The sequence below is a fragment of the Peromyscus maniculatus genome, chromosome 19, assembly GCF_049852395.1.
Source record: "Peromyscus maniculatus bairdii isolate BWxNUB_F1_BW_parent chromosome 19, HU_Pman_BW_mat_3.1, whole genome shotgun sequence".
NCBI classification, from domain to species: Eukaryota; Metazoa; Chordata; class Mammalia; order Rodentia; family Cricetidae; genus Peromyscus; species Peromyscus maniculatus.
This window is the reverse complement of record NC_134870.1, coordinates 3,499,526-3,526,893: the sequence shown is the minus strand read 5'-3', so window position 1 is coordinate 3,526,893 and position 27,368 is coordinate 3,499,526. Positions and strand designations below refer to the sequence as shown.

Below are 27,368 nucleotides of genomic sequence, written 5' to 3'. Positions count from 1 at the left end.
ATCTCAGTAAAGTCACCAAAGTGGGTCTGAAGTTATTTAAGCTACAAATCATTGGGGTTTTAAAACTTTAAGAAACTGACGGAATTGTTCCTCAAAGTCACCAATATTACCCAGGCACTCGCAGGACTGTCAGGGGAGGGACAGTTTGTGAGCTAGAGTGCTGTGCTTTGCCATTAGACCGTTGTCTCACAGAAGCTTTAAGGCTGAGGTCAGGGGGCTGGGCATCGAACTTACCTCCAGTCAGGGGGTCGCAAGTGCCTAACTGGCCATTGCTGTTACAGGTGCAGGGTTGGCAGCTACCTCCAAACTTCTGGGGATTCCCAAAATACCCTGGTGCACACCTACACAAAACATGGAAAGGCTAAGAAACACTCAAATAACTATCATTTATCCACCTTATTTTTCCGATTTGAGACACCATAGCTGCGTAATAGGAAAAGTGACCCAGGCTGGCGAGAACGAACATTTCTTAAAGGGCGTGTTTATTTTCTCTGATGAATGAGGCTACTAAGGGTAGGAGTCAGACAGGGACTGCTCCTTGGCCTCCCAGCTGCCCCTGCTACAATGGCAGAGGATACGTGGTTTGATCAACACAGAAGGGTGGGCTGGATTTTCCTGAGTTATGCTCCTGAAGACATCACATAAATATTGTGTAATTCGAAGCCAACATATTCATAGAAATAAATCCAGGAGATGGAAATTTTCACAGGGAGAAGAATTTCCGTATTTCCCAATGTGTGATTTCAAGGCTGTGTGATCTATATTTTCACTAATTACAGCAGTCGGGGATACAAGAATGTGACATTACTGACGGGAATCACAGCTGCTGCCTCTGGACCTGGGCCACTGTTATTCTAGATAACACAGTAAAAGTCAAGTCCAAACCTCAGAGTTTAAAGGTCATGTGCCCTTGACACTTAAATTCAGTTAGTAAAAAAAACATGCTAAATTCTAATATTGGGAAGTCAATTAAAATATTTCTATTTATTAATATTTCCCCATATGAGGAAGTTGAATTTTCAGTAAATTGGTATATGGTATATCAACATAACGGAGATGAAAGACTCGAGGAAACGCGGTAACCCTTTCTCCAAAGTTTAAGTCTTGAATAATAATTATAATAAACCCCCAGCCATTTGCAGCACATGTTCCCAAAGGTGCCCTGGTGATGTCTGCAGGGATGTAGATCCTAGGTTGGAAACAGCTGGCTGGACCTGCCCTTGCCCCTGTGCTATGGTCTTGGGCTGCCATGGTCCTTGAGTTCCAGCTGACCATCAGATGCCCTCAGGGAAATGTCAGTTCCATAAAGACACTGGGGGTTTTGCTCACTGCTCATCTCAAGGATCCCCAGTGCTGCCTGGCACATACCAGGAGCCAAGCAGGTATCTCATGGATGGAGGGATGGAGGGATCAATGAATGACTAATAATGCCCACATTGATCAGTGGATATAAATGATATTAGTAATAATCTATCAGCCTTCACATATAGGCACTCACTAAAATGTACCCACGATTATAAGGTGGGATGCAACAGTCATTTTACAATCAGTATCACTGGTTATTGCTACATTTCAGAAAGCAGACAGGAAGGCAGACACTCACATACTCTTCCTTATTAATAAGGGTGAGGTGCTTATCCAAATCTACAAAGCAGGGGGGTAAAATGCTAGTACTGAGGCCTTACATACTGACCAGCCCCGTGTTCAGAAGATCTATGCCCTAAAATACTTTAGTCTCATTTCTCACCTATATCTAAAGTTTCTGGAGAAAAGATCAAAAGTACAACATACCCTTTATAAGGTCATAAAAAGAATTGGGGCATTTAATTCTTCTTCCCTCTTCTTACAAAGAATTACATTACTAGTTACAGGAAATAACTGGTTCTCTTATTTTCCCTTCACAGCTAAACACAGTGGATTGGAGCAGTGCTTCCTGCTTTCCCAGATGACATTAGCACAGGAATAAGGAGCAGAGGACACACCTGTCTGTGGCTCTGTGGCTGAGGGAGAGAGAAGGGAGCATGGGCGGAGCTAGGGGCCTGTCCGCACCTGTCACAGGCCACTCCTCCTCTAGACTTCTCTCTGGAGTACATTCCCACTTCTCCCCTTGATTTTCTTACTTGTCATTCTGGACCTACCAAACAGTGCTGTGGATGATGCCTAGGTGTGCAATCATGTTTAATAAACAAAAATGCTGTCATCAGCCTGGCACCCATTAGAAGATGCTTTTAATTAAGAAACAATAACTTGTTTTGAGACATCAAGTGTAGCACATGCTGAGAGAAGAACTGTTAATTAAAAATGTCTCTTCAAATCAGTTGCCAAGCAAACAGATGCCTCTTCCAGCCTGTTACTGTCTCTGACTTTGCTGTTTGTGTGGAACCACAAGGAGGCTAAAACTAGGAAGAGCCTCTCCCAGATGTGCACCCCAAACTGTAAAATCAAAAAACCTGGACCAACTTCCCAGCCCTCCTTCTCTGGCCTACACACCCTTCCCATCTCCATATAGCCGATTCTTCCATCCTTTGCTCTCCGAGGCTGGTTGGTTGACCCTTCAGATGCAAGCCAACTCCGCCCAGTTGGTTTTGTGACTAGTGTCCCATGCATCCCCTACAATCAACATTTCACACTGGGTATATTTGGGAGGGGAACCAAATACTTGGTGTATTTTGTGCAACACGGCCCTTGGATTGTTGAGAGGTAGGATGTTAAGTCATTAGAACCTGGGTCAACTGTTGCTGTACTCAGCCTACACAGTATCCAGTGCATGGAAGCTACGTAAGACAATCTGTGAGTAACTAAAGCGTATCTCTAAGACACTGGCCCTCCCACAACCCTTATTAATAGTAGTTATTTTACTAAATACATCTAATATGAACAGTGTCATGATAGGCATCAAGGATTGGGAAATGAACAGGCTTTCCTGAGTGCTCAAAATATACTGTGAGAAGTACTTCATGTGTGTGTGTAAGGCTATGGATTATGTGTGTATGTAGAATTATAATTAAAGTTATTTATATATACAGAAAAGAATATTGGTGAGGATAAAGGCATATAAAGATGTGTGCACTTGGGTGTGGGCATATGCAGCGATCAGTCTTTATGGGAATAAGAGCATGTACAGATATTTTGGGGAGCAGTATTTAAGAATGTAGGGGAAGTAGTGTATAGACTTTGGGAGATGAGAGTTACATAAAGAACACAAAGGGTGTGGGTAAGGATGGATGTGTAGGGGTGTGGGTAAGGATGGATGTGTAGGGGTGTGGATAAGGATGGATGTGTAGGGGTGTGGGTAAGGATGGATGGATGTGTAGGGGTGTGGGTAAGGATGGATGTGTAGGGGTGTGGGTAAGGATGGATGTGTAGGGTACTGACCAAGGCTAGGGCATGCTGGGTGGAGAAGGGATGTGTAGAGATGGGGAAGGGCATGTGGGAATGAGGACGGGGCCCGGGGTGCTCAGTGACATGTGTTGGGAGAATATAAGTCTGTATGTATGTGTGCTGGTGTGGTGTGTGCACCTCATCCTCAGACTTCTAAAGATGAGCAAGAGAGAAGAGAATGTTAATGGTTTGTTGAATGAGAAGTCTTGTATTTTTCCCACAATTGTTTCAGCCCTCAGTAGGGTACCAGCTCCAAACCAACCTGTCCAACACACCCCACCTGCAGATTTCAGAAAAAGGGAGCTATGGGCAAGAGGTACATGGTGCAGGGAGAAACCTACCTCTCACACTGTGCTCCTGTGTATCCGGGTTTGCAGGCACACCTCACGTTTCCTCCGTCCACAGTACAGCCAGTAGCAAAACTTTAAAGGAAGACAGGAAAAAGGCCTCAGTGAAAACAGAACCCCATGGGCTCATTGTTTTCTATCACAAAAGACCAGCTTTCATGAAGCGAAAATTGAAACCCATTGTCAGGAGGATTGTGAGTAAAGAAAGTTGTGTGGGGAGAAAGTTTTGCCCCTGGAGACTCTCCAGACTGCTTGATGAAGGGCTTCAGCTGCCATCGGACAAATGGGGTAATGCAGACATGCATTTTCTTTCTGGCTTGGATAAATGCATTCCTTCCCTGGAGACAGACCCAGTAACCCAGCCTGGCAGAAATGATTACAACACGGTTTCCCCAGGAATAACAAGGAAGGGCTGCAAGTCCAGGCAGGAAAGAGAACACCAAGTCCCGATTCTCCTAAAATCTGGTCTCCTTGTTTATTCCAGTTTCTTCTGCACAGAGCCCACTCCTGGCAGACAGGCCAGGCCTTGGGAGCCCCAGAGAGAAGTACAGAGTTCCCCGTCCCCTTGGGCATTTCTGTGGTACCCTTGCTTTACATTGTTTTCCAATCAAGTCCTAAAATTTCAATTGCTTTTCTTTTAGCTCTAAACTGACATATATTTGGGGAATAAAGAAGCCATGTGGATTTGCAAATCTGTGGAACATTAAGAACTGATGCACATCAGAGGGATGTCTAGTTGGAGAGGTTATGCTTGGGAAGCCTCCCTGGCTGGGCGGCATGGATGTAGAACTTCCCCTCCTTAGGGACCGTGTCAAGTTTCTCAGTGGTGTTTCAGCTGATGGAGGACGAGGTATAAAACAGCTGCAATGATGATAACCCTGAAGGTCTGCGTGCACTCCAGCCCCACCGGAGCTGGGAGCTGGCTTTGCTGACAGCTCGGGGTTTAACCCAAAACAAAGCTCCTGAGTGCACTGAGGGAAATCTTGGTGTTCTCCTCGTCTGCCAGCCTCTGACTGGGCCAGTCTGGGCAGGCCCGGAGTGATAGACTCTGTACAAATAGGGCTGCAGGACCGGCAGGCTGAACGGGACTCAACACAGAGATGGGAAAGCAAGGCCGATGTTTCAGACTCCGGGATTCTCCAGGGAAGCAGCAGCCCTGGGGCACGTGACGCGAGAGAAGGAAGATGTGGTCAGTTCATCTGACCCCGGGCGGAGTCAGTCCGCTTCACACTCTGGTCAGTTCATCTGACCCCGGGCAGAATCAGTTTGCTTTGCACTCTGGTCAGTTCATCTGACCCCGGGCAGAGTCAGTCTGCTTCGCACTCTGCTCTTCTTTCTGAGTCCGCGTCGCATAGGCGCAGTTTCATGATTTTTGAGCCCATCTCTACTCTACTTCCTGTAATGTCACTCTTTCCTGGAGTCCATGGTGGACACGACCTAACGAACAAGAGTTAACAACAGTGTGCCAGGCCCAAAGGACAGGAGAAGAAACAGTGACTGTTCTACCTGCCATCCGTCAGTCCCACCGGGCCTGAATGACAGCAACAATGTATCACTCAAGGGCTCCCCCAAGGCTTCCATCACAACAAGGAGTGAAGCTTGGCTCTATAGTCTTCAAGGTCCTGGAGTCTGAGTCCTGTCTGGACCTTCAGTTGCATCTCCAGACCTCTTGGCACTGAGAGAAAACCTGAAGAATCCCTCTCACTTCATCTGCTTCTGTTTCCTTAAAAAAATTACGCTGAGCTGGGCGGTGGTGGGCACGCCTTTAATCCCAGCACTCGGGAGGCAGAGGCAGGCGGATCTCTGTGAGTTCAAGGCCAGCCCTGTCTACAGAGAAAGTTCCAGAACAGCTAGAGCTGCTACACAGAGAAACCCTGTCTCAGACTCCCCTGCTCACACAAATGACCACTGTGGGGCCCATGCAGCTGAGTGGCGCTATCAGACTCCCGTGAGCTTAGCTGTGGTGACACCCCTGACTCGCAGGTCTTAATGATCATCCAGGTGACTTTCAGGGCTTGAACCACTGACTGTTCTCTTGGGCATGTGTCAGTGTCCCATGGGTGACATCGCTGACGTCCAGGGACAGAAAAGCCCAGCTGTACGATCAGGCCAAAGCGGTCACTTCCTAAATGAGCATCCTGTGACGTTCAGCCATACACAGAGATGACTGGTCAGTGTTGCCTCGTCCCATCCCACCTCGCCTTCCTTACATCAGGAGTGGTCCCAAACCTTGCTCTCGGGGAGGTGGGTCTGAGGCTTGTTCCAGGCCCGTCTCTGTGCTGCCTCAGGAATAAACTTTCTTTCTCATTCACAAAACTCACCATTCTGGTGATGGGAAGATTGCGCATCAATTAAGGAGGGCCCTTGGGCCCTTTCTCTCTTAGTGCACGTCAGCCCCTCCTGCCTGTCCGTGGACCTGTCTCTTTAGCCCCCCTCCCCCTCCCCCCTCAGTTCTGTAGAACCTCAGATTGCCAGCTGTCCCTGTGAGTGTCTACAGTACCCACCGGTGTCAGGACAGGGCCAGAGCCTACAAGGCTTCCCCTTCTGGGTCCCACATGCTGCCTTGGCTTCCTCACTCATCATTCACGCCCCTGCTAACCAGCCATGGCTTCTTGGCCACTCTCTAACATTGTCACTCATTGTCAATCTCACAGCCCATGTCTGTCTGATAGTCTACTTCGTATTTATTTCTGCATGTACTTCCTGAGTCGTGGTGACCTTTTCTTTCCCTGACCCACTCCAGGTAAAGCCCCGGGACATCAGATTCCACCCTCTTTACCATATGTCGGCGTCCCTAGTACAAAGCCAAGCTGAGGCCTGGCCCCATAATGGGTGCCCATGAAAGTCGTTAAATCATTGAGTGAGCAGCAAAAGAAAGAAGAAAAGGAAAAAGACAAAAGGGAACAATTTTAAAAGACTGTTTCTGTTTAACGATTGAGGTTTTTCCTTGCACATGTGTCTGTTCATTAAGAAAAAAATAGACGGCTCAACCATTAAAGGCTAGGCTGACAACCGAAATGACATTATATATATACACCAACCTTAGTGAAGTGTTATTCGCACACCGCACACTTTACCCACAAATAGTGCTCAGGGGCTCAGTGTAGTGAGGAGATGTAGAGCCACCACTGTGGCCGACCGATTTCAGAACACTGTCACCACTGGAGAAACCCGCAGCCCGCCAGCCGTCCCTTCTCCTTAACCCGTGGTCTCCTCGGCCGCTCTCAGCTCTGCCAGACCACACACTGTTACTGCGAGCTCCTACTGTACCTGTTGGTGTGAGGGCAGGGACAGACCCTACAGGATCCATGGATGGCGTTTCCATAGTAACCTTCCTTGCAGAGCTCACAGTGCTCCCCAGCTGTGCTGTGCTGACAGTTCTGGGGACAGATGAACAGGACAGTGAGTTAGCTGCTCATTATCAGTCTACACATCTTCAGTGCTGATGATTAGACCTGGAGCTTCATATGCTCGGTGAGCTTGGCACACCTGGACTACATCTCTAGTCCTCTGCTGCATGATGATATTGGCTCTGATGAATATATATATATATATATATATATATATATATATATATATATATATATATATATATTCCTATTTAATTGCTCTTGGTACCACACAAAAATACTGCAAGGCTGGAATGATAGCTCAATCTGCATAAATTACTTGTCTTAAATGCACAAGGACCTGAGTTTGCTCCCTAGAAGCCGTGGTTTAAAAGCTGCCTATGGTGGGACATGCTTGTAATCCCAGGACTAGGGGGATGGGTAGATCTCCAGGCCTTACTAACTAACCTACTTGGCGAGCTCTAGGCCAGTGAGAGACTCTGTCTCAAAAATAAACACAAGAAATGGATGGTGCTTTGGAAGGACACTAGTGTTTTCCTCCAGCTACACACACACACACACACACACACACACACACACACACACACACCACCACCACCACCCCCACCAACATCCCCACCCCCACCACAGTTCAAGGGTCCTTTCATTAGCTACAATAGAGAAAGACCATATAGGTTACTATGCCACAGCATCATTTCACAGCTGTGGCATCTTGGGCAATTTCCTTAATTTATCTAAGTTTTATTCTTTCCTATATCAATTTTATTGACATGTGTCTAAGTATAAGTACAGTTTTCCTAAAATGTGCCATTAGAAGAGCGCCACTTTCTGATGCTATTAAGAGCATTTTATTTTATTTTTTCCCCAGCCCCGTCCCAATTAAGAGCATTTTAGAAAGCAAAAGGGAGGCTGGATGTGGTGGTGCAAGTCTTTAACCAGGTACTCAGGAGGCAGAGGCAAGCAGAACTCTGAGAGTTCAAGGCCAGCCTGGTCTACATAGCAAGTTCCAGGCTATCCAGAGCTACAGAATGAGACCCTGTCTCAATCAGTCAAGTAAGCACACAACTAAAAATGTGCTGGGTCCTTGGGAAATGTGGATTCTCTCTCCTCCTTAAAGAAAGGGTCTTATCTGGAAGCTAACCTCATTCGCTTCATAACTCACCTCAGTTACTGAAGAGCAATACATTTTAAATAAGTTTTCATATGTGGAATTTGTGAAAATAATAGAAAGTTACATAATGTTAGAAGAAGTCCTTTATAACTCAATTTCCAGAGAATTAAGAAATTGTGTCTGGCCAGGCAGTGGTGGTGCCCACTTTTAATCCCAGCACTCGGGAGGCAGATCTCTGAGAGTTCAAGGCCAGCCTAGTCTACAGAGTGAGTCCCAGGGAGACAGCCAGGACTACACAGAGAAACCCTGTCTCAAAAAACAAACAAACAAAAAATAAAAGAAGGAAGGAAGGAAGGAAGGAAGGAAGGAAGGAAGGAAGGAAGGAAGGAAGGAAGGAAGGAAGGAAGGAATTGTGCCTACGCATTTTATATTTGTAAATCCAATTACCTTTATGTCACAGTTAATGTCTAAAGGACGGCACTCCACAACCTCACCACCAAGCTGCCTGATGGTGGGCTGCATGGATTGTGTAAAGCATGTGTTCTTGTGGGATTTTTAATTTGCTATAATCTTTCATAGATTCACCCTCCCTCACAACAAAGCTTCAAATACACACACACACACACACACACACACACACACACACACACACACACACACACACTGAGGGAAATCCCCTGTGCTACAGACCTCTGGTAACTAAGAGATAACTTGTGTTAATGAAATGACCTGGAACAAGGATGAGCTCTGAGGGTTGCTTACATGTTTTTACCTCTATATGCCACCATGGCGCTTGAACAAGGGAAGATAATGGGTGTGAAGACTTAAATAAATCCTGAAGCTAAGTTAGGAAAAATAAAACACACGAGGATGGGGCTTGTCTCCAATGGAAAAGACGCCTAGTTAAACAAATCCATCCTTTATGAATCTGTTAAGAACTACAAGTTATATAAGGCATGGTTAGGTAGTGTGGTGGTTTGGATGAGGATGCCCCTTAACCTCATATATGTGAACACTTGGTCCCCAGTTGGTGAAACTGTTTGGGAAGGTGTGGGAACCCACAGACATTTCCTAGGGAGATCTGAGCTCACTTTACCCAGCAGGGCTGCATAAGGGGATGGACAGACCACATGCATGGTTATCAGGTGCTTGGAAGGGTCTGCACTTGGATGTGTGCTGTGCTTTGATCTAGCAAGGGGAGGGCTTTTGCCCCACCCCTTGGCATTCCTTTAAAAAGCCCTTTAGAAGAGCCAGAGGGGGCCAGTGGATTTTGATCCAGGTCCTCCCGAAGCTATCCTGTGTTTCTGTCTCCTCTCCGCTGTCTTTTTATCTACTAATTCCTTATGCTTCTCTCCTCCTCATAGGAACCCTGCAAAAGGTGGGGGTGGCCCCCACAGGAAGGATTAGGAGGTGTGGCCTTGGTAGAGGAGGTGTCACTGGGGTGAGCTTACAGGTTTCAGTGGCCTATGCCATGCTCAGTTAGCTCTCTCCGCCTCATGGCTGCTGCCCCCGTATGTGGATGGGAGGGTGGGTGTGGGTGTGTACACATGTGTGGTAGGTGGGTGTGGGTGTGTACACATGTGTGGTAAGGTGGGTGTGGGTGTGTTCACATGTGTGGTAGGTGGGTGTGGGTGTGTACACATGTGTGGTAGGGTGGGTGTGAGTTTGTACACATGTGTGGTAAGGTGGGTGTGTACACACGTGTGGTAGGGTGGGTGGGTGTGTAAGGCAGGTTCTTGAGAGGAAGGGTTGTGTCTGGTGGGTCTGAGCTCAGCAGGGATCTCAGAACCACAGCATTTTATCAGGATTTCCTGAGGAGTGAGTGCTCAGCCTCGAGGAGCCACGGTGGCCTCAGAGACAAGCAAAGACAGAACTACAGAAGGAGCAAATGGAAAAAAACAAAAAAACAAACCCTAGTTTGATTGGAAAATGAAGTATGACTCCCACAAGTTATCCTGCGTGAAGTGTACCGAATCTAGAGAAAATTCCCTTTGTTCTCTGGTGGCTTTTACAAGATAGACTTGACATCCAGCAACGGCTCCGTGGTAAGATAAACATTGCCTCATGATGAAAGCATCACCGAGTCACACACACCGGGAAGCATCAAACAGACTTCGGTTCGGGAAAACAACCCACTGGGGCCTTTTAGTCTTTTTGAACTTATAAGGCCAAATTCTAACAAAAAATTCCATCAGGCGGCCCCCTCGGCACTTTCCTGTTCTGGCCTGCCCCAGCCTGCAGAGGAAGCAGATCGCGAGCCAACAGCCAGGCAGGCTGAGGAAAGGCCAGGACTCCACAGGTGCTGCCTACCACACCACACCAGCAAGGCCATGGCCGCAGAGTGAGCTGCCAAAGGGCCTTGCCTTAACTGGGGGCGGCCCTGGCTGCCGAAGGAGGAGAGCTCTGATGGAACAGAACAGTGAAGTACAGTTAAAAACGGGTATATATGAATAAAAATGTAAAAGACTCTTTGGGGATGAAAATTACCTAAACTACATTTTTCTTTTTGAGATGTGGTCTCACTGTATAGCCTTCTTAACCAGGAACCTGCCATGGAGACCAGGCCAGCCTTGAACTCACAGAGCACTCTCTGCCTCTGTTTCCCAAGTGTTGGAATTAAGTGCTACCATTCCTAGAAACAAGCTAATTTTTGTTGTTGGTTGGTCTTTGGTCTTTTTGGGGTGGGGTGGGGGGTGCCACCCAGCTCCCAAATAAATCACACATGGAGGCTTATTCTTAATTATCAATGCCTGGCCTTAGCTTGGCTTAGTTTCTTGCCAGCTTTCCTTAACTTATTCTAACTACCTTTTGCCTCTGGGCTTTTTGAGTTCTCTTACTTCTGTAACTCTTACTCTTACTCCGCGGCCTGCTGTGTGGCTGTGTGGCTGTGTGACTGGGTGACTGTGTGGCAGTGTGGCTGGGTGACTGGGTGGCTGTGTGGCTGGATGGCCGGGTGGCTGTGTGGCTGGGTGGCTGGGTGGCTGTGTAGCTGTGTGGCTGTGTGGCTGTGTGGCTGTGTGGCTGTGTGGCTGAGTGGCTGGGTGGCTGTGTGGCTGTGTGGCTGTGTGGCTGTGTGGCTGTGTGGCTGTGTGGCTGGGTGGCTGGGTGGCTGGGTGGCTGGGTGGCTGGGTGGCTGGGTGGCTGGGTGGCTGGCCCCTGGAGTCCTCCTTCTTCTCTGGCTCCTAGCTCTTAGATCCCTCCTCCCAGTTTTTTCCTCCTATCTATTCTCTCTGCCTGCCAGCCCTACCCATCCTTTCTCCTACCTTGCTATTGGCCATTCAGTTCTTTATTAGACCATCAGGTGTTTTAGACAGGCACAGTAACAGCTTCACAGAGTTAAACAAATGCAATGTAAACAAAAGTAACACACCTTAAAATATTCTACTACAAAAAAATTCTACTACAAATTTTATTGGAGAGAATTTGATAAAATATTCCAAAGTAAGACCCTTTTCTAGCATATAAACTATAGCCATCAATAACTGCAAAAAAGAAAGAAAGGCCGGGCGTGGTGGCGCACGCCTTTAATCCCAGCACTTGGGAGGCAGAGGCAGGCGGATCTCTGTGAGTTCGAGGCCAGCCTGGGCTACCAAGTGAGCTCCAGGAAAGGCGCAAAGCTACACAGAGAAACCCTGTCTCGAAAAAAACCAAAAAAAATAAAAAAGAAAGAAAGAGAAAAAAGAAAGAAAGAAAGAAAGAAAGAAAGAAAGAAAGAAAGAAAGAAAGAAAGAAAGAAAGAAAGAAAGAAAGAAAGAAAGAAAGAAAGAGGAAAGAAAAGGAAGTAGCTGGGAGGCCTGTGGCCTCTGTGAGGAAGGCGAGGTGAGGACACACTTCGCCTCCTGGGTGTGATCCCTTCACCACCTCTCCTGTAACCCCACTTTATCTTAGCAGTCAGGGGGTGTTTGTATTTGACTGACTAGGCATGAGCCATAAGCCATTCTCAGTATCCCCTTCTCTCTATATTTTTTCTTTCTTTTTATCTTTTCTTTTCCTTTCATCACTAATGCCCTACCCCTCTCTCTTCCCAGTTTTTTTTTCCTTCCATGGAAGGTCTCCTGTGTCTCTGGATGGCCTCGAACTGGTGGTTTAAATAAGAATGGCTCCCACAGGCTCATGCATTTGAATGCTTCATCATCAGGGAGTGGCACTTTTCGAGAAGGACTGGGGGTGTGGCCTGGTTGGAGGAAGTGTGTCACTGTGGGTGGGCTTTGAGGTTTCAAAAGCCCAAGCCGGGTCCAGTGTTGCTCTCTGCCTATGGATCAGGATGAAGGACTTCCGGCTCCTGCTCCAGCGTCCACCTGCATGCCGCCATGCTCCCAACCTGAGGACTAACCTCTGAAACTGGAAGCAAACCCCAATGAAATGCTTTCCACTGTAAGAATATCTGTGGTCATGGTATCTCTTCACAGCAACAGAACGGTGACTAAGACAACTTCCGATCCTCCTGCCTCCAACACTAGAGTCTGGGATTACAGCCTGGTTTAGGGGTACTGGGGGTCAAACGCAAAGTCCTGTGCACACTAGGTAAGCTCTCTGCCCACCCAGTCCCATCTTCAACACTCTGTAATAGAGTTACTGCCCCTCTGACAGCCACAAGTGTCCCCCTTGAGACCCATGTCACCCCTACAAAACTGAGCCCCAAAGTGACAGCTCAGACTTACATATCCAGGCAAGTGTTAAGCCCCGTGATGCACTTATTACTATCACTTGCTGAGGTGGAGATCATAGAAAGGTATCTCATAACCGTTCCGACAGGTGCTCTCCTCTGAGAGTACACATGTTACAAGGGAGGCAAGAGTGAAGTCTGAAATACCTAATTCAGCCTGAGGATTCAGAAGCCTCCCCCATGGCCATAGCAATCTCTGTTGGGGGTTCAGTGAAAGATGGAGCATTGACATCTCAGGGGAAAGAGGAGGAACAGATTGCCTGCCAGCAGCAGCAACTACCAGCTTACTCACAATGCACACTCCTGAGCCGTCCTGGCAGCGGTTTGAATGTCCGTTGCAATTGCAGGGAACACACCTTCCCGCGGGTAGGTTTTTGTTGTCCCGATAGTATCCAGGGCGACAAGCCTATTTTTTCAAACAAAAATGTTTCATCGATACAAAGAAAAGAGAATTATTATTTTCCAAAGCCCGTCACAATTCTTACTGTGAAGAAGTCGAGGTTTTAAAACCTTCCCTCCCCAGGGGCTGTGTGGATTTCTGATATCCACCAGCAGCCAGCGTGACTGCTTTTTGGTAAGATTGTGCTGTGTCTTTGCGATGGTGGTGGGAATGGAGCCTAACAGAGGAAGGAGAAGTGGCCGTGGGCCCCTCTCACATACCAGTGGTCTCAAAGGGGTTGAGCAGGTGGAGGGCGGGAGTAAAGAGGCTGCCAGTCCCTCGTGGGGCACAGAGCTAAGCCAACTCAAGGTCAACAGTCTCCACACAGCCCACCCTCCCCAAGTATGGGGTCAGGCTTGAAGGGGGGGTGGGGTGGGCATAGTCTTCAACAGAGTCGCTCAATAATGGTACAATTATTGGAATCATTTTAGCAACACTCAGTAACCAGTGGTCCGCAGGTGTTGAGTGCTCACATGCAAGACTGTTCTCAAGAATTTGGCCCACTGTGAAGACAGAGACCCGGCCTGAGAGAGTCTCCGGGTTTAGTCTCGTTTCCATGTTTCTCAAGAATCAGTCAATTCTATCTCCAGTCTGCTGTCTCCTTCCAGATAATAGCATGGCTTTTAGCTGGGTGAAAAGTGTGTGTGTGTGTGTGTGTGTGTGTGTGTGTGTGTGTGTGTGTGTGTGTGTGTGTGTACTTGGGTTTTTTGAGGCAGGATTTCTCTGTATAGCCCTGGCTATCCTGGAACTCACTCTGTAGGCCAGGCTGGCCTTGAACTCACAGAGATCCACCTGCTTCTGCTTTTGCCTCTGAGTGCTGGGATTAAAGGTGTATGCCACCACCACCCAGCAAGAGTTAATATTTTTTCCATGGACTTATGTCTTATTTAAAAGATGCTGTTAAGAACTTTCCAAGAGCACTTTAATCCCAGCACTTGGAAGACAGAGGTAGAAGGATCTCTATGAGTTCCAGGCCAGTGCTACAGAGTAAAACCCTGGCTTTAAAAAAAGGATTATAGGTAGATGCGGTCTTTATCTTGGCAGAGTCAATCCATGCACAGCTTAACACTGGCTTTCCCCTTGTTTGTGGCTCTGGTCTCCCAGATTTCCATCTTGAAAGAACCAAGAAGAATTAAAATCTCAACCCATCTGATGAATGATCTTAAACAGCACATATGTCCATAACAAGACTCTGAAATGGCAGTCAATGCAAAACCTGAAATAAACAGGCCAGTCTCAGTGCCCACGTCCACAAAGGACCTGTGCCTGGGCATCTGGAAGAATCACGGGATCACGTGCTGTGGGGTGGGGGGAGGGATCAGCTCCAGCCAGGATCTCCTTCCCAAATGACCAATGGCTGACAGATCATACAAACAACAGAACGCAATTCCCAAAATAATGCTCCTTTACGTGATTAGGGACCATGTTTGGGCAAAGGGATATATTGCAATTTTTTTTTTTTTTTTTACTTTAAGGCTCTATATGAATAGGCTTGTCTAAAGGAGAATTAAGTATGAAAGGAATGTTCTGTAGCTCAGCTGGGAGACACACCTGAATGAAATCCAGCCAGGGACTGTGTGGCATATAAACAACAAACCAGCTGCAGGATGAACTGGCGGCTGCCTTACATACATCACGTCATTTGCTCAAAATAATTATATTTGGTAAGGGACAAATTATTCAAATGAACGAATAGGTCTCGTGAGTGAAGGCACCATGCTCGGACAAAAGCCCTAATTAAACCTGCTATGGGAAAGAACAGTCTATCATGATCAAAACAAAATCATCCACCTTAATGTGCTTTTAATTACAAGCAGGAAAAATGCTCTGCCCAAGTTCCAGGTCATGTGACTCGGAGTACTTGTCAGTGACTCAAGTGTAACCATTTCATGCCTCCACAAAGCAAGCAAACACATTTCACAGAAGTATTCAAATTCTATTGAAGATCTACAGGTGGAAATGAGTGTGTCCTATACTTCAATAAAGAGACTTAGAAGTGGTGAAGCTTTACAAAGCCGTGTTCTTAAGGATAAAATTTCCTGTAACATTTTATATTATAGATGATAAAATGCCCCATCCACTTTCCGGGTCAATCTCATAGGCAACAGGCTCTATTTCTCTGTAAGTACACATGTAGCAGCCAGGGCATGTAAGGAGTGAGCAAAATTCATGAATGTTTCATGCCCGGCAAATCGCAGCATGTCCGTGAGGCACTATACAAACTTTGATCGTTTTCTTAGCCTTGGTTCTTACTGTTTGTTTTACTTTGTGGGCAAATGTTCTTCCTAGTGAAACTGGCAAGCGTACAGGCAGTAAGTAGCCTCTTGTCCCGGGCTTGAGCTAGTCCCCAAAGGGCACCGAGTTTCATGGTGTACCGCTACTCCACAAGCATCCAAGCTCCCAACTGTCTAGGCATTCCACGGTGGGCCGATGTTTATGGGGCTTGTGGTTAATAGCTCGGGAGAGCAATCTGCCCAGCCCTGCAATAAACCCTGCCACTCACCACAACCGGGAGGCTGCCTGCCCTTCCCCCAGCCCACCCATCTACTCCGTAATAACCCTAACTCAACATGTTGCCAAGCTGGACACATTTTCCCACCCCAAACGGAAATTTAAAACGGGCATTACCTGACTAGGTCTGAGCTCCGTATAGCTTGCTTGAAGATGATTTTGACCCGGATGCTGAAGAAATGCCACCCTTTGCTGATCTGAGCCATATCCCAGGCACTGGCCCAGGGCTGCCCCAAAGATCCAAAGCCATCCTGTGCTCCAGGCTGACCACCTCACTGCAGGGGGCATCCTGATCCCTGGGTGCCCCACGGGCTGCATGCAAAGCTCTGCACTCTTCCTCTTATAGGTGCCCTCCCTGCTCAGTGCCCGGGCCTGTCTGACTCAGGGAAGGAAGGCTGTCTGCAGCGGGGGCCCCACCTTTACACTTCACACATGACTCAGCCTACTGGGGAGAGAAAGCACAGAACAGTTCCACAGGTAAGCAGAGCCTTGTAATTCCTGAGAGGTGGGGCAGACGTCACCTTCTGCCCACCTGGCCCTGCAGACAGCCCCAGACGATAGGAGCTGCTGTAAATCACAGGCTGAGTCAACACCAAAGCCCACACCCTGGCCACGAGGGTGCTAATCTGCCGACTCCTCTTTCCCTTGGGCTATCTAATTTATATTTTAAGTCAGTTAGAAAAGAGATGGAAGGCAGTGAGCTGAGTAGAGCTCAGCCAGCCTGTGAGCCAACTCACAAGAAAAGGAGTCTCCAGGATGCCATCACAAAGGGGAGAGTTTCCGGCTTAAAACCCAGGAAAGTGAAGACGTTGGCTGGTTTACGCACTTTGGGGACAGGGCACAGAACAACACCATTGCCCTCTCCCAGTAATTTTGCCAACACCGATTCTCATTAGGGAGAGAACACATTGATGTGTGGGCTGAAAGCGGTCTCATTTGTAGTACATTTTAATCATGTGAGGGTAAGTTCAAACAACTCGGACCTGCTACGAGGTGGAAAACGGGAGAGAGGTTTCCCTTTTGCATCCAGGGAATTCTCTGGATTTAACTGCACTAGGGTGGCAGGGTGACAGGAGGCCCCAAAGATCCAGAGCCATCCCGTGCTCCAGGCTGGGCCAGCTTACAGGGAAGGACAGATAAACACCGAGTCTTCCTACCCCTGATTTCCACATCCACGGAGCACCCACAGTCTCCTGTGAAAGGCAAGGCACTGTGGTGTCTTTGTCACATTTTGAATCCCTAAAGGGAGTCTCGGGAAGATGCTAGGCCTGGCCCAGCACACTTGGATGACGGGTAGAGAAAGCCCCAACTGTGGGCCATTGCTGGACAGCAGCCAGAAGAAGCCAGACGCGGATGAGGGCCCCAGGAAGTGAGGAATACGCGGCTGGGGAAATCCTACCTGACATGAGTCACCTGTGTAGTCAGGGGGACAGGCACACATCTCCACAAGATGAGCTCTGGGTCCGCTTCCCGTGTCGGAGACCTCCTCCAGCCCTACCTCGCCCAGGGTGAGCCGCTGTGTCTCAGTGAAGTGGAGGCCCCGGATGTACAGCCCTTCCAGTTGGGACAGCACGGTCATCAGCTCTTCCCGGGACACTGGGGCACCGTTGTCCTCGTGTCTGAAGTTTCCCTGCATGGTAAATGGAGAGGTTTCCTTAGGCAAGGTCACTTCCGGAGAGAAAGGCCCTGGAATGGGTCCAAGTGAAGACATTCAGAATGTTTGAGGGAAAAGCAGTCCAAGAAAGATGGGGAAGTCCTTCCTGGGGCAGGCACACCCGGCTGCTCCAGGGAAGGGATCTCCATGACCAGCGCATGCCTTCGTAAATGTCCTTTAATCTGGGAAAATATAAAGTCCATGATGAGGATGCAGAAGAAAAAGCCTAACTCCGTAAGTTAGCTAAATGTGCATCGTTAGGACAGCAAACACGATCTCTTCTTGCACAAGTATTTGTTTTATTAATTTGCTGCTTTGTTTGTGTGCTTGGTTGGACTTTTGTTGTTTTGTTTTTTTTTTCTTTTTGAGACAGAGTCTAGCTAAGAAGCCTCGGCTGGCCTGGCACTCAGGATCCTTATACCTTAAGCTTCCCAAGTGCTGAGATCCCCAGTGTGAGGAGACACTTCATGACTCTTCCTGTCATTTGTTATTTGTAATAGATGTATGTGATTTTTGTTTTGTTTTGTTCCAAGACAGGGTTTCTCTGTGTAGCCCTGTCTGTTCTGGAACTCACTATGTAGACCAGGCTGGCCTCGGACCCGGAGATCCACCCACCTCTGGCTCCTGAGTGCTGGGATTAAAGGCGTGCACCACCACCACTGCCTGGCTGATGTATGTAATTTTATTGTTAAAAACCACATGCCATGAAATGTACTATCATGTCCATTTTATTTATGGATTCTGTAGTGCAGTGGTCTGAGCTATGAGCACAACATTGTACAAGTCTCAAAAACTTGCTCGTGGTTGGAAACAGAAACTCTAGGCAGACCCCTCCACCCATGGAAACACACACCCTACTTTCTAAGAGGTGGACTGTGTTAGGGACCACATATCAGTGGACTTACATCCTGTATGTTTCTGTGACTAGGCACTTCTTACCAAGAAGTTATTTAGTAATGAATTTTCTGCTCGTAGCTCAGATCAGTGCACTAACTTTCTTGCACATGAATTCTTTGTTTCTTAATTGTTCACATTAATTGTTTGTTTCTTCTGCTTTGTACTTTTTTCCACTTTCTGTGGTGTATGTGTATGAGCACACATCTATGTCAGGACACATGTGGAGCTCAGAGCGACAGCTGGCAGGAGCCTGCCTCTCCTCCCACCACGTGGATTCCTGGCCTCGAACCTAGGTCCTCAGGTGTGCTGGCCGATGCCTCTACCTGCTGTGCCATCTCTCCAGCCCTCCTTCGGTGTTTGAATAGCTCATCCACCACCTTCGACCGCCTCGTTCTGTTAGTGAGGCCACTTGCATGTGATGGATCGGGCTCTGGTAGTCAGTTCTCTCTTTGTCTTTCTGCATGTGCATTACAATATGTTTGTGCGGACCTCTTCTTCTATCCTAGTTAGACTTGGGGGTTTGGCAATGAAATATTAGTGACTCTCATCATGTTTGGTAAGTGATTCCTGCCTCGAATATTTTCTCTTCTCTTTCTGAAATCTCCATTACATACGATGGTACACTTGAGCTCCTCCAAGCTCGCATCTGCCTCCAAAAGAGGATACAAACAAAAGCATGTAAGCAGCAGACCCCTGCGGTGTACTGTAGTCTAGATTATGTAGTGGGGATTTTGTGCTTTGGTCATAACAAAGTGCCAGGTAGTAGCTGGCTTATACCATGATGTTGTTTGTCATGGTCCTGGAAGATCCGAGTGCCGGCTGAATGGGCTCCTGGGGAGGCTCTCTGCCTGATTTGTAGATAACTATTATCATTACATCTTGCCTCTTGTACGTTGGTTTAATTATGTGTATGTGGCAGTCTGCATGTGCATGTACATGCATGGATGTGTTTCTGGAGAGCAGAGGAGGCACTGAATCCCCTACAGCAGGAGTTTCAGGAGGCTGTGAGCCACCCAGTCTTAGTGTTGGGAACCAAACTCAGGCCCTCTACAAAAGCAGCAATGCTCTTAACTGTGGAACCATCTCTCTTAACACTAAAGAACATGAGCTCTCTGGTCGTTCTGGGCATGAGAGATGCTCAGTGGGTAAGACAGAGATGGGAGCATCCCCCCAGATTGCTGGCCAGCCTACCTGGCAAGTTTCACACCAAGAGAAAGCTTGTCTTAGAGAAAGGAGAAACAGCAGCTAAGGAACTATAGCTGAAGTTGTCCTCTGGCCTGCACACACATGCATGTGTACACACACACACAGACACACACACAGACACACACACACACACACACACACACACACACACACACACACACACAGGACAGGGGAGATATTTATAAAAGAGTATATAAGCAAAAACATGTAAGCATCAAACACTCAGTGGTATATTATGTTCTAGATTATGTGGTAGGGTGGGGGTTTCACATGGTGTGTGTGTGTGTGTGTGTGTGTGTGTGTGTGTGTGTGTGTGTGTGTGTGTGTGCAGGTGTCATGATGTTTGTATGGAGGTCAGAGGACAAATTTTGGGAGTCAGTTTCCTCCTTCTACCATGTAAGCCCCAGGGATCAAACTCAGGTTGTCAGGGTTGGGATCAAGTTCTTTACCCATGTAGCTACCTGACTGGTCCCTGTTTGTTTTTTTATTTTTTGTTTGTTTTTTTTAAGCCATACCACCCCCACCCTGTGTGTGTGTGTGTGTGTGTGTGTGTGTGTGTGTATGATCCTTCTCTCTCTCTCTCTCTCTCTCTCTCTCTCTCTCTCTCTCTCTCTCTCTCTCTCTCTCTCCAAATGCAATCTGTATTCTTAAAATATTCTTAAAGTGAAAATCTTGACTAAAAGAACTAAACACAGATCAAAAGACCATCAGAGACCTCTTCCAGGGACTTGTCTCACCTCAACCATTTGCACTCTCCCATGATGCAGCCTGTCTGGCCGTGGGTCACTGGATTCCTTATGGATGATGGACATGTGCTGACCCTGTTTAAGGAGAAGCAGGAATGCATTAGTGCCTGGGTTGGGATGCTTTGAAGCTTGTACTGCTGTTAGAACAGATTTCTATGTGTGTCTACATTATAGAAACTCCTGGCCCTAAACAGTTCAGAACTGACTGGGTTAGTGACCCAGACACAGGTGAATAGCAGTTCATATGGTACGTTTCCACATATGAAAACTACCTTGACCAAAAGTGATTTTAAAAAATGAAGAAAGAATAAGAGCTAGAGAGATAGCTCAGTGGTTTGGAGCACTGGCTGCTCTTCCAGAGGACCTAAGTTCGATTCCTAGTATGCCCTTGGAGATTCACAACCATCTATTATCCAGTCCCAGGGGATCTGCTGCTCTCTCTTGTGCACAGACAGACATGCACAGGCAACACCCACACACATTAAATAAAGTATTTTTTAAAATGGACAAAAGTATTCATTTTAATCATTCTTTGTAGCAAATGTGGGAAGTGCACTCCATGGATCCCGATAGGACCATGCTTCTAGACTGCTGGAGAGGGCGGGGATGGAGGAAGGGTTAACAGCCTGGCTTTGCAGCTGGTGTGCTCAGAGAAGAGAAAGAGTTCGTGGATGAAGGCATGGGCCCAGGGCTCCGGCCCCGCCTGTGGGATCTGGCCACCTACTCTCAGCCTCTGCCCCAGCCCATTCAGGGCCTCTTGGGGGCTTTCACAGGACTGCATGGGCATGTCCTGCATAGCAACTCCACCTCGAGTCTCACACCACAGCCCAGCTGTTCTGTGTCGGCTCCAAACCTGGAGGCAGTCCATTCATGAGGGCAGAGCATTATCGAGGATCACAGATCACTCCACACCTTAATCTAAGAAACATGCCCCCAAGGCTCTTAATTACAGTGGTTTAAATAAAGCAACAAAGAAAAAATTTTGTGAGCCTAAATGATTTCCATGTCTGAAGGTAAAATCAAGGGGGATTTTGATCTTTGCCTCCAGTGCATTCCAGGAGCATGTACAATTAAGTCCTCTACAGCAGACACTATACACAGCAGCAGCTTCACCTGTGAGATGCGCTGCAGAACAGAAGCTGAAACATGGCCCTGCTGGGACAGTGCTTCCATCGAGTAATACGTGTCCTTATGTAACTAAAACCTTTGTTGATTAATGTTCACTATGCTCTTCTAAGGTTCCTTTGAGTTCTTACCAGAACAATTCAAAATATTTGTTTACTGGTCAAAGCCAAATATGGCTCGGCAGTGCTTGGACACAAAGGTCTACCAAGCGTATGGGGTCCTTTGCTGTGAGGATGTGTGTAAGGCTTGCTGGTCCCCATTTACACTGCACGGTGCAAAGAAACCTTCCGGGAAGCTGGAGCTGCCCGCACCCACCATAGCATCTAAGGCAGAAATGGAGGTGGGAATGGCGCCCAGCAGCAGAGTGCCTGCACAGCAAGCGTGAGGCCCTGGATTACATCTCCAGCAGCCCCTTCCAAATTAAGCAAGAACAGAGTTAGCGTCAGGCTAGGGCTCCCTAACCCATATTCCAGGGATTTTGTCCGTATTGCAGGGGTGCCGTGAAGAATGAGCTCAAAATCATTTTTGAGACTAAGTTGAAAGACTGAACCACAATAAAACACGAGGCGTTTCGAAGATGAAATCAGCTGCACTGGAAGGGGAAACAGGCACCCTTGGGCAGGAGTGCGGTGCATTCTAACCTTCTGTGTCAAGGGCTTCAAATCACAAATCAGTCAACACTCTGCACAGCCCCACTTATGAGCACTGCTTCCCCCTGCTCGGCCCACACCCTAATACCTACAGTGAGCTGCACATCTGGCTGCTTTTCCAGAAGAACCATGTCGCCAGGTAAGCCGAAGGACTTGGCTTGGTAGGTGAGGTAGCCGCCATAGGAGGAAACCTGAAATTGAATGGACAGTCTCCACAGCACTGAAAATGACCAGGCTGACATTAACCAGGATGTCTGGAAAGACGAACATGGGCCCATCGGCAAAGGAGCCCTAGCGGGTAGGGCTAAGAATGCTGCCTTCATCTCCTACTTTATGTCATTTTTAGATTCCCGAAAACCATTGACATGCTTTTTATAAGTGGGAATGTGTAGTGGGTAGCCATTCCAGCTTTGATCCGGAAGTTCCAACCCCACTGAGGCTTCGGTAACTGTCACGCCTACAAGGCGGGGCCGAGAGAGGACCCTGAATACCCGAGATCTGGATGTGCCGCCTCTCTTGGTTCCTGGACCCTGGACACTGGAGGTAGACTGAGCAGAGTTCTCCAGAGAACACCACCGGACTGCACTGCATCTTTCCCAGACCCTGCAACCTATCCCTTCACTTGTAAGTTACGCCACTAAATAAACTATGTGGAGTTTAACTTTTAACTACGTGGAGTGGCCTTAATAATTTCACCAATAGGACTGTGTACTTTTATTAAAAAGAAAAAATAACAACCATACTGCAACAGATAAGATTTGTTTTCTCCCTCTCATGATGACTGAATAAAAAGTTTGCTTAATCCAAAGAAATCCATTATCGAAATAGAAGAAATGGGATTATCAGTTGCAAAACAAACCCCTAAAAATAAATGTTCAAAAAAAAAAAATCCCTTGACAGCAGATGGTGACCGTTCCCTGTTTGCTGGAGGGAGAAGCCATGATCAATGGCTCCCTCAGAGACACAGACTGGGCCCGCACAGTGTGACCGTGGTGGCAATGCGCAGTGAACGGTCATAACTTTCTGTCAACTAGTTCACCTCTCCTCCTGGTCCCTCCCACCTTAAAGTCATCTAGGAATGAGGAGTGACAAGAGTGTCACCAGTGACATCATCTCAGCTGAGAACAAAACGCCGCTGTTCCAGGGAGGTGGGGGGAGTGTCTCTGGGGCCCCAGGCCACAGAGGCTTCTCCTAGGACCTGCAACCTGATCAAGCTTCCCAGAGCATTTCCAAGAGATACCTGGGCTCATCTAATTGACTTTAAGCACTGTGTTTTCAATAGGCCAGGCTATTTTAAAATGCATGCATGAATTCTGATAATCCTTCCTAGAGTGGCTGGAATTAGCAATGTCCCCATAGGCTCAGGTATCTGGACACTTGGTTCTCTACTGTGGCCCAGCTGTTTGGGGAGGTTGTGGAACTTTTACGAGGTGTAGTGTAAGGTCATAGCTAGAACAGCTCCCCACTCCAGTGTAGCTTGGCCGCAGAAATTCTATCACTGGGGTGGGCTTTGAGAGTTCATACCCTTGCCCCTTTACAGCCCACTCTCCGCTTTCTCTGGGTGGTTGGAGGTATGATCTCTCAGCTTCCTGCTCTAACCACCTGCTTCCCTGCCTCCACCAAAATAAACTCTTGTAGATGTTGCTCTTGGTCATGGTGTTTGATTGCAGTAACAGAAAAGTAACTGACACACGAGGGAAGTGCCATTGCCCTCTCCTTGTGTGTGAGCTCAGCTCACTGACTCATTTTAACAAGTTCATGAGCAGAATAAAGCAGATGTGAGACTTCACCTTTTCCAGAGTGGAGTTATAAGATTATCACTTCTGTCTAGAGTTCTTTCATTAATTCTCACTATCGCATTCCTCTTCCTCGGCTACTTTGTAGATACCTGCCACCTTGTCACGATGCTCCTCAGGTAGTCCAGGAAGGTCTCGTGGGATGAGGCTCTGAAGCCTCCGCCAGATGGAGAAGGGACAGAAGCCTGCTAGCAACCATGGCAGTGGCCTCAGCAAGTGAATCTTCTAGTTCTGAAGTGACTAGCCCTGGCTAACATCTTGACCACAGCCCCAGAGGAAACTGCACCACTGACTCCTGGATCCCCAGTCCACAATGAACAATTACTTGTTACCTTTAGCTGCTGCATAGCAACAGATGAGCAACAGATGGGCTAACCATGGAGAGGAGAGGAGGGTTAGTGAGTGAGGGAGGAGGGGGTCACATGACCAACACATGGACTAACCATGGAGAGGAGAGCTAGTGGGTGATGGAGGAGGGGGTCACATGACCAACACGTGGGCTAACCATGGAGAGGAGAGGAGGGCTAGTGGTGATGGAGGAGGGGGTCACATGACCAACACATGGGCTAACCATGGAGAGGAGAGGAGAGTGAGTGGGTGGTGGAGGAGGGGGTCACATGACCAACAGATGGGCTAACCATGGAGAGGAGAGGAGAGTGAGTGGGTGGTGGAGGAGGGGGTCACATGACCAACAGATGGGCTAACCATGGAGAGGAGAGGAGGGTTAGTGAGTGAGGGAGGAGGGGGTCACATGACCAACACATGGACTAACCATGGAGAGGAGGGAGGGCTAGTGGGTGAGGGAGGAGGGGGTCACATGACCAACAGATGGGCTAACCATGGAGAGGAGAGGAGAGTGAGTAGGTGATGGAGAAGTAGGTCACATGGAAGAAGTAATTCTTTGCACATGAAAATGTCAAAGTTCATAATTCTTCATCCAGAATTGAAGATCTGGAGCCAAGGATGAGTTAACAACCACTGAGTTAACTCACAGACAGTGAGTTAATTCCTCAAAGACTGATAATTTCATCAATTTTGCCTACATAATTGAACCTCCATAAACACTCTGATATTTATTCAAGCCATGCACAATATAAAATTATGACAACTCATGAGCTGGGCCCTCTGAAATCCACTCTTTTAACATCTTCCAGTATGACTACCTTGAAGCCTACGCTACCTGATAGTCTTTCTACACAGGACCCGAACTGTACTCATACCTGGCCAGGCTCTGCCATGCTCATGTATGTGGCTCACTTGTAAGATCCTGGGGGAGTGTGCCATTAAATACACTTGATCCTGCTTGTGAGAGTCTAACTGCCGTGGGTCCTGTGCTTCTTTTAATAACCGTGTGAGTCACTTTTCAGCTTTTGTTCTTCTGACAAGGAGCCTTTCTGCTTTAAAACAAAGCATTCTCAGCAGAGGGTTTAAAAGCACCTGGCCCATTTACAACAGCTATTATTTAAATGGTTTTATATTTCCCTAGAGGAGAATTCCTTGGCAGGAAGCACAAATCAAGAAGAACACCATGCAGGCCTTCCTTTTCTGGGAACTCGTGTAAGTGGGACACACACACGTGAGGTGCTTTTGCAGTCCTCCGTGTGACAGGAGGCAGGACATCTTCATTATTGCCTAACTTGCTCAACATTAATTACCTGAACTTCCAGATGCTTCCTCCCAGACCTCTAGGAAATGATAATTATGCAGTGATAGCTGAGACCACAGAGGGCTCAGAAGAACATCAGAACATCGTTACCTTGTCACCTAGATAGGATGGAGGTGATACCCAGGATGCACTGTGGACTGATGACGGCAGCTCCTGCAGATCTGCAACCACGCTGTTGCTGCCTGGGTTGAAGGACACAGGGACAGCAACTCCATCCTCTGTCTCCAGACGCCAGCCCACCATGTCTACAAACTAGAGCACAGCAGTTGTGGCTTTTAGAGTGGTGGCTACATCATCAACACTGAAGGACTCACACAATGACCACTGAGCTTCAAAACTTACCTCTATGTATCTTTTTTTAATGCTAAATATTAAACTGGTCTAGTGTGGAGTTTACCACTGAGTCATACCCCAGCTCCATTCATCTCTCCTTGAGTCGGCCCTCCCTGGGCATGACAGGGCTGCCACCTAACTCTGCTCCCTTCTGACCCAGAGGACATGTGACCACATGGATGTGGGCTTTGTCTTTGTATGTCAGCACATACCTTGGTTCTTAACATGAAGCAATTATTTACTGGATGTTCAAATAATCAAAAGATAAGTGTATGAATAATAACTTGGCTGTGGGCATCTTTAAAAGGTGAAATCCAAGGCTGGAGAGATGGCTCAGGGGTTAAGAGCATTGCTATTCTTGCAGAGGACCCAGGTTTGGCTCCTAGCACCCACACTGGGTGGCTTAGCACCATCAGAAACTCCAGTTTCCGGTATCAGATGACCTTTCTGGCCTCTGAAGGCACCTGCACTCATATGGAACACACACATACATGCAGGTACATGCACATATACATAAATAATAAATAAATCTTTAAAAGATGAGATCCACATAAAGAAGGATATAGGAGGAATTCAGGGGACCTTCCCCATCACAGATGAACTATTTCTTAGGAATAGATTCATGAATGGGGGGAGGGGAGGGCCATTGCCTTCAGTTGTGAAACCACTGGTGACTCCATCAAGCTCCAATGGGGAATTACAAGTCAATGATCACACAGATGACCCTGGTAACTAAATGGGTAACAAAACCAAACCAAGGGTCATTGATCTGGGAGAGGAACAGGAAAGAGCAGGGGCTGGCGGGGGGAGAGAGATAAGAGGGGAGGAAATAATCAGAATTTAGTCTATACAAGTATAAAATTGTCAAAGAATTAACTTAGATTTTTAAAAAGGTTTTTGACAACATTAAAAATTTTTTTAAAAAAATTAAGTAGCTAAAATAAAATATTTCCTTTGTCCCCAAGGAAGCCAGCTCCATTTAGAGGGGAGGAAAAAACAAAGAATGGACAGATTTACAAACTCATTTTTCTTCCACTTACCAGCCTGCCCTCCACCCGGGAAGCAGGAGGCAATATAAAACGGTATCACACACAAACAATATGCATGGTGCTGCTGGTTCACGGACTAATGAGAGTGACAACAATCTTAGTTTTGTAAAGTCAGTCCTAGAAGTAGACAGGACTTCGGAGACGGCTCAGTTGGAAAGCACTCGTCTCGCCATCATGAGAACCCGAGTTGATCACCAAGAACCCACAGAAAAAAGCACCTGAGTCTCAGTGCTTGGTAAACGAAGGCAGGGGGATGCCAGCCAGTGTAGCCAGGGCAAGACCCAGTTCAGTGATGGGTCACCTCAGAGACTGAGGTGGAGAGCCATGGAGGAAGACACTTGACATTGACCTCTGGCTTCACCGTGCATAGACACACACACACACACACACACTCACATCGCAAAGTAGGCACATTTAAGATGTGGTAAACATTTGAGAAAG

At 47.4% G+C, this 27,368-nt stretch overlaps 1 protein-coding gene across 2 annotated transcripts in view; it reads right to left on the bottom strand.

Moving 5' to 3' along the window:
• Positions 1-27,368, bottom strand: part of Lama3 (laminin subunit alpha 3) — a 234,597-nt gene that overhangs the window by 60,465 nt on the left and 146,764 nt on the right. Inside the window, exons 35-42 of one of the 2 annotated variants that reach the window (XM_076554744.1) lie at positions 25,636-25,797; positions 22,176-22,274; positions 20,300-20,383; positions 17,205-17,435; positions 13,148-13,261; positions 6,999-7,108; positions 3,723-3,803; positions 235-341 (exon numbers count right to left, since the gene is read on the bottom strand). In XM_076554744.1, the coding sequence (XP_076410859.1) occupies positions 235-341; positions 3,723-3,803; positions 6,999-7,108; positions 13,148-13,261; positions 17,205-17,435; positions 20,300-20,383; positions 22,176-22,274; positions 25,636-25,797 (988 nt within the window). Of the gene's footprint in view, positions 1-234; positions 342-3,722; positions 3,804-6,998; positions 7,109-13,147; positions 13,262-15,922; positions 16,219-17,204; positions 17,436-20,299; positions 20,384-22,175; positions 22,275-25,635; positions 25,798-27,368 lie in introns of those variants that run through there. The other variant, XM_076554745.1, reaches the window with a different exon arrangement.